At 29.5% G+C, this 13,778-nt stretch overlaps 1 protein-coding gene across 1 annotated transcript in view; it reads left to right on the forward strand.

The window, feature by feature from the left end:
- Window positions 1-13,778, forward strand: part of LOC106457054 (NEDD8-activating enzyme E1 regulatory subunit-like) — a 36,364-nt gene that overhangs the window by 18,771 nt on the left and 3,815 nt on the right. The window contains 10 exon segments of the mRNA XM_022382877.1: window positions 352-461; window positions 967-1,052; window positions 2,307-2,369; window positions 3,688-3,751; window positions 3,948-4,039; window positions 5,600-5,659; window positions 7,423-7,483; window positions 9,312-9,384; window positions 10,361-10,436; window positions 11,719-11,778. Of these exon segments, the coding sequence (XP_022238585.1) occupies window positions 352-461; window positions 967-1,052; window positions 2,307-2,369; window positions 3,688-3,751; window positions 3,948-4,039; window positions 5,600-5,659; window positions 7,423-7,483; window positions 9,312-9,384; window positions 10,361-10,436; window positions 11,719-11,778 (745 nt within the window).

Below are 13,778 nucleotides of genomic sequence, written 5' to 3' on the forward strand. Positions count from 1 at the left end.
GGGGTGGTTAATGAAAGTGTTCCAAAATGCAACATTAATTTCTTGAGGACCTAATACATGTATATTTAATTTGTTTTCCCTTTCATGGCATGCCTTTTTCTATTATATTTAAACCTCAGTTACTGAGCTTCATTTTGAACATTCAGAGGAAAGAATATGTTTATTAACTGTGTCGAGTTTAGTATTTATTAAGAATAGATAGAACATGTAAATGTTGTTATACAATAAGAAACTTTTATACAGTTTGTAAGTGTACAATCAAAGGTTTTATCAGTGTGTAACAGGGAGTAAAAAGAGAAAAAAAGTATCAAAATTTGCACTAAAGAAAATGACACAGTTTTCTTAATTTAGAACCCTTTTGCTGCTATCCTCTCTTTTATGGGAAGCTGGAGTTCCACTACTGGTCTGTAGAGCTTATGGCATGATTGGCTACATGAGATTACAGGTCACAGAACATACAGGTAACATAATTTGAAAACAATATTTTACGAAAAAATCAAAAGTATGGTTAAACTCTTGACTTAGTTTGTTTTTTTTATCAAAGTACTTTTTGTATGTATGTATATATACAAAGATTCCGTTTGTTTTTTGCTTAGTTAAAATAAGTAATTTAAATTGTACTATATCATCACATTAATTTAAAGCTTTAGAATAACACATACCTTGTTAGATACCAAACTATTAGCATATTCGTCAACCTGAATATTCAGCCACTCATGATAGAATCAGCACGATTACAATGAGCACAAATAAATTAGTGTACTAAACTTTATGGTTTCAGTGGAAATGTTTTTTCACCTATAATGGTTCTACAATCAGACTGTGTGTAAAATAATCCCATGTACACATGTACAACTTCCATGGCTTGAAAATGATCGGACCAATAATTGAAACATTGTACCTGTTCTAAAAACTAATCTTCCTTACTGTAAAAGCTGTAACTTGTAAAAAAGTAATTAATTTTAGAATCTTCCATTTATACAATCTGCCAGCTGTATGGAAATTGTGACCTAAATAACTTCAAACTAATTCAACTTGTTCCACAAAAAAATGTTTGGGGTTTATCTAAATTTTTCGATTGGGTCATGATAGTGACTTTATCATTATTAAGAAATAATTTTTATTTTCAGGGTTTTACTGAGGATTTATTGATGTTGTTTTTTGGTATTGTTGAATTTAAGCGTGAACTTTATATAGAAAAGATAAAGTTGATATTACAAAACATATGAGCAATGAATTTCTTATTTAGAAATATACCATCAAAAAGTTTGCTTCGAATATATACATACTCATATCTTAAATTGAAAAGCTAGCAACTAAGGCTTTACTAACTGCACCGAAATGCTTTCTATATAGTTCAAGTTTTCAATGTAGGTGTAGTTGGACAAATATGGGGAAAATAGAAGTTGTTTTTTTTTCTTGAGTACTTGTTTCTTTTTATGGTTTACTTTACTCTTAAGTTAGAAAGTTGGTGAAGGAGTTGCAGAGAAACAAATTAGCTGTAAAACAATAAAAAGTTTAAATGAATGGTACAACAGACAAAATTGTTTATTGTTAAAAAAATTAAGAAAACAGATATTAAGTAATAGTTTAAATCTATCTTTACTTGTAAAACTGGCTGAACATAGCCCAGTGGTTATTATGCTGGACTATGGATCTGCAAGTCCATCAGTCACGTCAAACTCTGCACTTTGGAACCATAGATGCATTGTAAGGGTGGAGAAGAAATCTCGCTATTCAGTCAGACAAGAGTTGGTGGTGGGTGCTGTTGACTAGCTGCCTTCCCTATTTAAAAAAAGTACATTAAGTTTTACCTTTAAGTCCATCTGGTCAAGATTCAGGGAGTCAACATATTCTTGGAGAGCTGGAAAGGGTCTGTCTAGTCGTAAGTCATCAAGAACATTATCTGGATGGGTCTCTACAACTAGTGTAAAAAAGTAATAATAACTTTAAATTTTCTAACTTCAGTGGACAGTTTCACTAATACCTTTTTTTTTGGTATCTTTTTTAACAACCTATTTAATACTAAGGTTAATTTCATTATTAACTTAAAAAATTTTTAATTAAGAAGGAATGTTTTTATACTTGATGTTAAGATGGAGCAAATCAAACTTAAGAAAAAAAAAATTAAATTTTGTTCATCGTTGATATTAGTGCAATGCTATTAAAAGATTATTTACACTGTTCTTGATTTCAAATCGATAGATTATAAAAATTATTAGCACTTTTTTTTTAATCAAGATTTATTAAAAATTCAAGTAATTCTCTCAGACGTGTTCCATAATTTTTATGTTGGTCTCTTGTAGGACCACAGCCACACTCCATATGTTGCACTTCTCTTGAAATATATTCAGCAACGGCAAAAGGAGGTAAGTTGCTACAAATTTACTAGTTGAACAGTATTATTTTGTTTCTTTTACTGGGTATATTTTATGTAACTCTGTACTCATACGATGTTTGATTGAATATTATATAAAAGAAGTGGGTTGTTCAAAATATTTTCAAATCTTAAGTTGTTGTTTTTTTTTCCCCAAGACATATTTGTACTTTTTCTAATTGTACATTATTTTAAGTCTTAAAAACAAGAGATTATTGATTTGAAACAAATAGTTATTCACTGTATTTCTTCAATAGAAGAACTCTAACAGACAAATTACATTTATTCTCCTGAAAAAAGAATAGTGAACTATTCAAAAGTGCCTGAGTTTTGGGTCTCATTTGAAAACCATTACAACTTTTGAAATCCTCTGTGCGCTAACTTCTTAAACAAAAGACAAATTACATAATGTTAAAAACAAATGCGTTTACAGTACAAGGTTCTGCGTGAAGCTCAAATGAGCCGTTCTTAAATATTATGTCACAATTTGGTATTATATTTTAGGCACAGCAAAGATTGTTTGGAATATTCCATAGATATGCCATTGCTTATGTTGAAAACTTAAAAACATCCATTGTTAAAGTCACAGAAATAAAATCTTTTCTTATCCCAGGTTTTATTGATAACATATTTATATTATGGACACCATGTCTTATTCACTTTACAAAGCATAATTGACTGTCATGCACCTGGGATATTTACCCTTTCTGATTCATTGTACTTAACATACTTCTCTTTATATTGCCAGTAGCTTAGGTCTTAATTTTCCCCTTCTCATGTACTTACTCTATTGTTTACGTGATGTCTCTATTAGATTAATTTTGTCTGTTAGATTTTGCTCTTTTCTAGTTTATTGACACACGTGTTTAGTGTTATTTCTCATTCCATATGCAACCTGGTACTATAAGTATTCAGTGTAAATTCAAAAAATCAGCTTAAAAAAGTGATTTTATTTTCTGTATGAGTCTTCATTTATAGTAACAAGGTTTTTATAACGAAACATAATTGTGTGTAAACCATTGGTTCTCAAACTTCTTGTTCATGGAATACTTGAACTTTCTTTTAATATTGGTGGAAAACAATGGGATCTATACACTACATTACAGATTTCTTACCTAAATTAAGCATCCATTACACAGATCATCTTAAGGGGGCTCGTGGACCACATTTTAAGAATCACTGGTATAAACAACTACTTTGTGATTAGGTACATATAAGCTCCATTTGTCAGTTTCAAAATCAAGTGGTTATTAGAACATTTACTTAGATTTTCATAAGCACATTATTTATTTGACATGAACTTTCTATAGAATAGTGGAGAAATTCCCAGGACCTTCAATGAAAAGAAAGCTTTTAAAGAAATTCTTCGAAAAGGTATGTTTTTAAAGCTTAAATTTAATTATGAATTGTTAGGGTTGTGGGGATAGAAATGTAGATCTCATGAAGTATAAATACTGGACGAAGTTGGTTTAGATGTTACAACATTCAATTTTTCATTAAAGTTACAGTAATATATAAAGATATCAAGTTACCACTCAAGATAAAGTATTACTGTTGTATGTTTTATAAGGCATCAGAACTAATCAAGAAGGTGTTCCAGAAGAAGAAGAAAACTTTGAAGAAGCAATAAAAGCTGTCAATACAGCACTGAATGCAACATTGGTATGCCATTTTTTGTGTAATAATAGTTACAAAATGTCTTCTTTTTTTCACAATTATTTAGTTTTTTATGATACTAATGACTTAACTTCACTGTTTGAGTGAGAAAATCATGAATTGTATTTTAAATTTCTATAAATATTTTGAATAAAGTGTTAAGGAATAAATTTTAAGAAAAACTCTGTTAAGAGAAGTTAATATGTTGTATGGTTCAAAGTTACACTCAGTAGTCAGTTTGGAAACAAACTTTTCAATTATTTTTTTTCCCTGTTAACTCCCAGTGGAGCATAGGGCCGCAACAACACCTTGCCAACGGAAGGTGTTGTTGCAGTTACTTGTAGCAGGTTGATTTTTACTGAGTGGAGTTGCTAGCTCCATGCCCAACCCTCCTCATTTCTCATCCTGGACTTGGGACCAGGCAAAGGCGGAGGTTGGCATGTTTGGTGTGACGGGTATTCAAACCCGCGACCCTCAGATTATGAGTCGAGCGCCCTAACCACCTGGCCATGCTGGGAAAACTTTTTCATTAAGAAGAGAAATTTTTCAGATTATTCATAAGACGTTTAACAAGTTTGTGCTTATTTCAGGCTTGTAACTGTACAACTGAGTGATATAATTTCTTTCCAAATTTTCAAAAAATTGATTTTAATTCAGTAATTTTAAGTTCCTTTGTTCTCCAAAGCATAAGTTACTTTTTTTAATTTAGTTATTCACAGCATTATTCTCCATTTAAGTAACATGGGTAAAAACAAAAATAAATAAAATTTTCCTTTAAAGTTGATAAATGATGGTTGACTATCCAAAAACATTTAAAGAACTTGAATTTGAAATAATTAAGTTTTATAGCTTTAACTATTCGTTTTTACTGTCATTTTTTGCAACAAAGAGACGTTGCTGTAATAACATTTGGGTCACCTGAGCCTCACATTGCACTGCTAATAACTTTTGTTCTTTTTTTTTTATCTATTTAAACAAAAGAATTATACTTATGCTTTAAATTTTTTCATCATAGCAAATGTTTATGTTTAATTCTTACTTTTCCAGATAACACGAAGAAACATTAAAGCTTTTAATTCTTGCATATGAGTTAAAGATATAGAAGTGAATGCACACTAGCACACAAAAAATATTAGTCAGGAATAGATGTGGTTAGTAGAATTGATGATGAAACCTGTCGAACCTGGTAAAGAGTACATTATGTATATTATGTGTTTGAAGTCCCTTGTTTTATAGTGGTTAACAGTTGTTTAATCTTAGTGTTATTAGTTATATTAGTACTTATTGTACAAATATTTTTGTTATGTTGCTTACAAAGCTACGATACTGTAGTATTAACAATATGGTAGGCATTATAAGTGATTAGTCTGTTGTGATAGCTGTTTCACTGACATCTATTTAGCAACTTCTGGTTGTGGTACGTGAAGGATATCTTGGAAACTGGTTTTAATATTTTGCTTTCTTAAGGTATTGAAAGAATTATCTAAAATGTGTACAATTTTGTGCTAATTATCTGGAAATTTTTCATCTGAAGTACACATAATTTCCTGTTGTATATTGCTTCAGGTTCCTGTAAATGTGCAGAACATACTCAATGACACTGCATGTGAAAATCTCTCAAGTGAGGTAAATTTATCTTTGAATTTAAATATGTCTATTGTAGCCATAATTCTGATTAACATAGTCTTTGGTAAGATTGCATTTTAGTCTTTAATGAAGGATTTAACAAAAATTAAAAAAGGAAAAACAATGTCTTGGAAAGAAATAAAAAAATCCATCTATTTCATCCAAGCTAATAAATAAATATTCTGTTTGTTCAACCATTACAATAAATTTTAGTTTAATGTTTGACGTACTGGTAAACCATGAAAAGTTATTCATGGCATGAAACTATTAATTTTTATTATTATTATTGTCAATATATTCTAATAATATAATCCTATCTATAATTATTGTAACAAAAACATAAATATAAAATATTTAAGAAACTTTGTTTTATCACAGTTTCTGCAGTTTAGATTGTTTTGCCCAGAGGCATTGCTAGGTGCTTAAACGATTTGGGCTCAGGGCCATAGGTGTGGGAATTTTTAATGTTTCTGTATGATATTGATCATGATTTTCTCTTCTGATTTTTCAAGACAGCAACTAGGGATTTGGGACATAGGCCCCGTGTGTCAGCACTTAGCAATGCTTCTGGTTTTGCCTCGTATACTAAGTAAGTCTTAATGGTTGATAAGTGGTTATTTCTAGGCTTAATCACCTTCAGTATTTTCCCTACAAGTGTAAAATTTATTATGATTTTTTGGAAAATGTTATTTGTTTTCACAGTGAAAAAGTTGTGTATTTAATAAAGATGATTTGAAGATGTTTGTAGTTTAGATACGAATGTTTCACTTTTATTTTACATTGTGTTTAAAGGTCACAGCAGATAGCTCAGTGTGGCTTTGCTATGAGACAAAGAAGCAAAATTGACAGCTTCTAAAAGTAGGACAAGCAAATTTAAACATATTTCACATTTACCTTGGTTTGTTACACCAATCCACTAAATTTAATCATAACTGATGTCTCAAATTAGTCAAGATGAGATGACTTTACCATTAAATATTAATTCTTTACCAGCAGTATTATTTTTCTTTATAACGTCTAAATGTCTGATGTTATTCAGAGCAAAAATTAAAAAATCAAAGGAAAAAAAATTACAGGTGTTTTTCTTATGACATTTTATCCCTCCCCTTTTTTGTACTTAACATTTTCAGTTTCAATGATAAAATTTATGCAGATTCAAAGAGAAAACTTTATGGGGAGTAGAGGTATGTTTGCCAGCCCCAAAACTCCAGGCTGATTTTCCTGCAATTTTACCATGACCCACTCAGATGCCTGTAATGTGATAGTACATGCTTAATGAGTCTGATACAATATTTTATGTAAGAATAAAATAATCTCCCACCCAAAAATAAAAAAAAAGGTTGTGTGTATTTTTTTCGTATCCATTTTGACCATAATCAGCAACTTTTAATTTTCTAGATGAAGCTGTAGACATACAGTTTTAAGAGTAAAATGCCATTGGTGGCATAATTACAGTAATTCAATTAGATTAAGTTAAGAAGGAATATAAACATACCTAGTCTTTATTACATTACTTAGACTTCCCTAAGCAGTGAATAAACTCATGGCAAAAAAGAAAGTAAACTGCCTAAGACTTGAAGAAATAATTAGGTTTGGCATGATTTTTTTTTTTGATTTTTTTGAAAGTTTGAACAACAATCACAGGCTTCAAATAACATTTACTTATCATATGTTGATAGTTTCATGATATAAATGAAATCCAACTTTTCTCATCCTCTAAGATATAAATATAATCATTTATTGTTTGTTTCTCATTGTATTAGAGTAAGCCATTCTGGATAATGGCTCGAGCTTTACGGGATTTTGTTGAAAATGAAGGAAAAGGTAAATATAAATATGATATGCTAGTTCTCAGAAAAATGTAGATTTATATTATCTGGAAGAAATATGTCTATTAGAAAATATTTTGTCAATATTATTTATGTAAAATGTTTAAAATATATAGCTGAAGGTATTTGATTTGAGTCAGAGTAAATAAAGAAAGTTAATTTTCTGATCTTCATTAATTGATCCCATTAGGACATCTTTTATGAATTAGACTCAAAATTTTCACTTTTGGAAAACAAAAAAGTAAACAGTTATTTTTGTATATTTACCCACCATCTCATAAAAATTTGTAATGCATTATTAAAAAAATGTCATTTTTTTACTTTTTTAAATCCCTGTTACAGTTTGGTATAACACTGCTTTATATTAAACGTTACCACTGACAGCACAACCATGGTAACATTGCACACGGGATTCTATGGCATGAAACTGCAATATATAAAACATTACCTCTAACTGCATAACAAGACTTCACCTCAATAACAAAAAATATAACTTTTCAGATTAAGGAAATATGCTTTTTGAAAGTCCTAGAGCTGAGGTAGGCTACCCAGTTTTTCAATTCCTGTAGTAACCTCAAGAAAGATTAAAGTTCTTGGATACTGGACAAAAATTGAAGATTACAGAGATCAGGAATGCATGTGTTACAACTTTTGCAGTGTATCTAATTGTCATCTATGTGTGTGTAATATTTTTGTATATTCTAATTGTGTCTTTTTTTGGTTGATTGGGCTGAGAAATAATGTAACAGAACTCATCATTATTATAAACAATAATTTGTAATGCTGTCTTTCATATGGCAAAAAATGACCATTTGGACTGAGTTAAAATTATGGTTCTGTTTTGGCTAACAGAAATGCTCTTAAGCTTTAGGTTAGCAACAAGAAATTACCATTAAAAATAAAAAATGTTATAAAATTTTTACAAGTCTGAAATTGGTTAAACACTACTCTAAATAGAATCTGGGGTGCAATTTACCATTTATCAATGGAAAACTTCGATAATGAAATGTTTTTTTACAATTACAAGTTTTTTTGTGATTTAGTCCTAAAGATAATTGAGTTTTGTACTAACACAAGTGATAGCACTTGTAAATAAAGTTTTAGATGTAGCATGTCTCACAAGTTTTTACTCTATTGTCAAAATAAAAAACTTGTATATAATAATATTCTTATTTATGCTGGGTATAAGTTTTGATTTCAGTTTTTGTTTCACTTTTAAACAGTGCATGTGAATAAGACTTACTCACACACATACATATATATATTTAAATTTATAGGATTTAACTGTTATTCTTGGATTTTAGTGGAATGTTGCAGTTATATTTTTTGAATACATTTGTAATGGAATTTTACTGTTGCACTGTCTGAATAAATGTATATGAATTTTTGTATAGTTTGGATACAGGTGCAGTGGAATTTTACTGTTTAGATGTAATGGAATTTTATTGTTTGTATACTTGGGATAGAGGTACAGTGAGATTTGATTGTTTAGACACATGTAATGAAATTTTAATTCAGATAATATGATGTTACTATCCTACTGTTTAGATACATGTGTAATGGAATTTTGTCATTATACAGTTTTTGACACACATGTAGTGGGATTTTACCATCCTATTGTTCAGATACACAAATTGGAATTTTATAAGTCATTATAGTGTAAGTATCGCAGAGGTTCATATTTCACCCTTGTTTTATGTCATCGTTCTACAGGTGTATTTAGATTACCCTACAACAGTATATGTTGTATATAAATTGTAATATAGTTTTTTATTATGTCTGCTTGTCATTGTGTTAACAGCACTCAATATTCCTTTTTCTAGGAACACTCCCTGTTCGAGGAACCATACCAGATATGACTGCTGATTCTGAAAGATATATCAAACTTCAAAATGTGTTGGTAACTCTTTGTTAAAGACTGCCAAAAATAATCAAAAACTTTTAACTCTCTGCTGTTTTATATGGTGGTTTATGGACTGCTTGCTGTAGCAAAATTAAACTCTAAAACTTTAGGCTTCATCAGAATTTCTTTTTTGTACTTTTGTATTATTTTTGTCTGACAATTTTTTACTCCAACATTTAATGCCAGTAAAATTTAAACATAAATTATATGTTAGATAGTGCTATGTTAAATATTTAAATAAATATGAGTAATATTTATTGTTTTTTTATTTTGCTTTGCTTGGTTCATAAATCTTTTTGTCTTGCTTGTATGTGTATATACACATTACAAATTCATTGTCAGAATTTATCTTTTAGTTAACTCCTGGTTTAAAAAAAGGTGACAGAATTCTGAGTTCGGCAATTATTTTGGCTCCAATTTCTTATGAGCCAGAGCAGTCCCTAAAAATAAGTAAAAATGACATAGTTTAAGAGAAATACTTCTTAATAGTAAATTTCCAGCAAAGCAAACATCTAGAAACTGGAATAATAGCTTTTCCTGCAGTCATGAATCAATGTAACTACAGTCTGTGAAATATTTGTATCTTGTTTCATTCTTAAAGTTTTTATTACAATTATTAAAAGCTGAAACCTAAACACCATAATTATGTTATTTCTTTTATTTATCTCAAAATATTAAAATCATTTGTTTGCAATAAATTTGCTTTTTCTTGACAAAAAACAAAGGATTTCTTCCTTTTATTTTCAGTGAAAAAGGAAGGAAGAGTCTTTTTTTTTCCCCTTATGTTTTAACCACGTCACTAGATTGTTTATTATACACTGTCACCTATTTTCTTGTTCTGGTTACTTCAGAGTTAACTGTTGTAGTCTTAACATTAACTTGATGAACAAAAAAGCTTGTTTTCTATAAAAAGTGTGTTCATCTTCAGTCTAGTTTGTAAAATAAATATGAGTTATTTGTCCATTTCAGTTATCGAGGACAGGCAACAAAAGATGTTAATGCTATTTCAAATCGTATCCAGAAGCTACTGTTAGACTTAGGAAAGGTCAGTGACTTTAATCTTAGCTGATTCAGTTAAAGTGATTTATAAAAATAAAAAAAAATACTGAGATTTTTTTTGTCTAGCTTGTGCATATTTTTAAAGTTGAAGACTATCAAAAAAAAGCTTTAAGGTACTACATTTAAATACTGTTTGTGCTAATCACTGGATATAAGTTGCAGTGTTTTGTATTAAACCAAAGTGTATTTACTATTCATTTTTAATTAGGTTCATATGATTACATGTTCATACTGCAAAAATTGTTATTTTTGTTCAGTTTAGAGACAGTGTAAAATGTGAAAAATATTTTAAGGATATAATATTAGTATAAGTTAATAAATCATGTTCAAACAATCTTAAATGAGGTTAATTGTGAGAAAAACAATTACTCTTCTTACTTTAACAGTGCTATATAAATTAGATTTTATGTCTTTTTTTCTCTTTCTATGTTTAGTGATTTAATTTTGTACTATTCATTATAAATATTTTATAAACTTTGGTGAACTAAAATATTTGAAGGTGCAATGAAGCAGATTTTATCAAAGTTTTAAGCTACTTTTTGGTCCATCACAATCTGTACTAACTAAATGAAACTATTAATAGATTGGGGTATAATGGCCTAGTATTTAGCATATCTGGACTATGAATCTTAGGGCTCATGGTTTGTGCCCCTTTGCTGCAAAAATTCACTTTAAGGTTATTCAGTCATACGAGAGTTGATGGGTGCTGTTGACCTAGCTGCTTTCCATTTAGTCTGCCAGCTCAAAAATAGAAACACTTATGCACAGATAGTTAGTGTAGCTATGTGTGAAAATTTTAAAAAAAAGCATCAGAGTTTAAATAATTGTTTTGATGTTCAGTGAAATTGCACTGCAGTTGTTAATGAAGTTTTTATTATTAAGATAAATTTAAGATACGACACAGCAAATCTTTATAAGGAAGTTTGCATTGACTGTTGTATTTAGTCACTATTTATAACATGATCAGTGCTGATACAGCCTTGGATTGTTTGTTTTTCAACTGATTTTACAGAATAATCAATGTTGATTCAGCCTTGGATTGTATGCTCTTTAGTTGACTATACAGAACCATGTCTCTGTAGCTTATTCATAGCCATTCTGTATTGTGAATACCTTTTGGTACGTCTTTGTGCTACTTTGACAGAAGCTTTGTGCTTTAATTTAGCTATATCAATTTAATCTTTTATCCAAACATTAAAATTTTTTTCCCAAAAAGATTTATGCATTGTCAGATGGAAATGAAATAATCTTGTTATTTTTTTTACCAGCCTCAAGACTTAATTACAGAAATGGATATTAGATTATTTTGTAAGTACTCTACTGCAGAAGTGTAAATTAAATCTAAGTGATTAGTTAGCAGGGAAGAATATTTCACTGTATTTGTAGTATTCATTTGCAGCTGCATATTAATAAAAATATTTTACCACTTCACTTAATATACACATCTTGTTTTTAACAGTGATATATATATATATATATATTAAAACTGTACAAAATGTTTAACAGTTATAAAATCAACCAGAAATATACTAAGGTTAACCAAACTTTATAAGAGTGATTCTCCAGTTCCCTGTTGCCATTGAAACAATTTCCTCCATCGGCAGTCATACTTAGTCTAATTGCTATGATTACACATTTTTTCCAATTTCACAGTTTTCTTTGTAATAAACTTCTGCAAAAAGACAGGCCATTTAGATCAAATGTATACCACATTTCTTCACAAACTTTCCATTACACATGGATGCTAGCTTCCAAAACTAAAAGTACAAGTGCCCATTGGAGCTACATCTGAGGTCTTGAAATGTGTGTGTGTCAGTTGCAATTGCTGTGACTTTCATTTCCTTTGAGATGGGGCTAAAAACTTGTGAACATTCATCAAATTTAGATCTTTGTTCTTTATCATATTAAAGGTACCAAGAGATATGCCTAGCTTTGTTGTAATATCATTTTGAATTGGAACATTGGCTTTCGATGCATTTTTAAAGCCATATTTTTATTCAAGTCTTTCTGCTTTTGTTAAGAATATGAAAGACACTCTTCTTCATAATTTTGTCTCTTGACTGTTTATCATTTAACAATCTCACTATATGAACATTTCTTTTTGTAGAAAGATGGCCATGGGTCCATCATGGTAGCATTGCACTCATCAAATAGTCGGGCATTAACATGACACAAACATACAAGTGCTAATCCTTTAATCCATAATATCATGATTTGCATCCACAACAACACATTACTGCATTAGCATATGTATATCATTCTTATAAAGTGTGATTAATCCTTTGTAGTTTTCATTTTATAATAATATTTTTAAAAAATATTATAGGAGGTACAACATTAACTTGAAACAATGTAGTTTCCTTTGCATTGCTTCCAAAATTAAAAAAATAATATTTTTTATGAACACCACCATAACTTTCATCTTGATTATGCATAAAATTTTCAAAGACAGGTTTTTATACATAAAAACTGTGTATTCCCTGATAAAGGCAGCATAAAGAATTCATAAAAAACATCGTTCTTCAAATAATATGCAAGTTAAAAGAGACTTCCTTTGTGATCTTTGTTGTTTTTTTGGAAGAGATTGATGCATGTTTTTATATCTGTGAGCCAAGGTATTAATACAGCAGCGCAGATAGCCCTCGTGTAGCTTTGCGTGAAATTCAAAAACAAACAAACAATTAATACAGCTGATGTTTCTAATAACTATGAAGAATAGAATGTAAAGCTTTTTTTAATATAGTTATAATATTATATATTTTGAGAACTGTTATATTAAAAAGAGAAAAAAATTTTGTTTTTTCAGAATGTTTTGGTTAAATTAATTTTTTTTTAGATTTTCTGAGGAAGGTCTCTAATTGTTTAGTCTAATACTCTTCTTTAAATGTGAATTTAAAGTTTTAATCAGAATTAGCTAAAATTGCTTCCACAGCTGTCTCACAGTGGGTCAGCAGTAAATTTCTGAACTTATAATGTTCTTCCCCCCAGTGCATCAATAGTAAGTCTGTGGGCTTAATGCTAAAAACTGGATTTCAATATTTATGGTGGACACAGAACAGATAGCTCTATGCTTAAAAAAAAAAATCTACACTTACATGAGCATTTATATATGCCATTCTCCCTTTCTGCCCTATTGTTATCAAATTTGTTCCACATGCTGAAATTCCAGCACTGTAGGAATAAAAATTATTATTTCTGAAATGGATTATTCATTTTCTAAAATCTCTTCTTATAAAAGGCTCTCACACATACATTACTTTGTACTTACTCAGTCATTAGATCACACATTCATTACTTTGTACTTACTCAGTCATTAGATCACACATTC

This window comes from Limulus polyphemus, unplaced genomic scaffold, assembly GCF_000517525.1.
Source record: "Limulus polyphemus unplaced genomic scaffold, Limulus_polyphemus-2.1.2 Scaffold287, whole genome shotgun sequence".
Taxonomy (NCBI): Eukaryota; Metazoa; Arthropoda; class Merostomata; order Xiphosura; family Limulidae; genus Limulus; species Limulus polyphemus.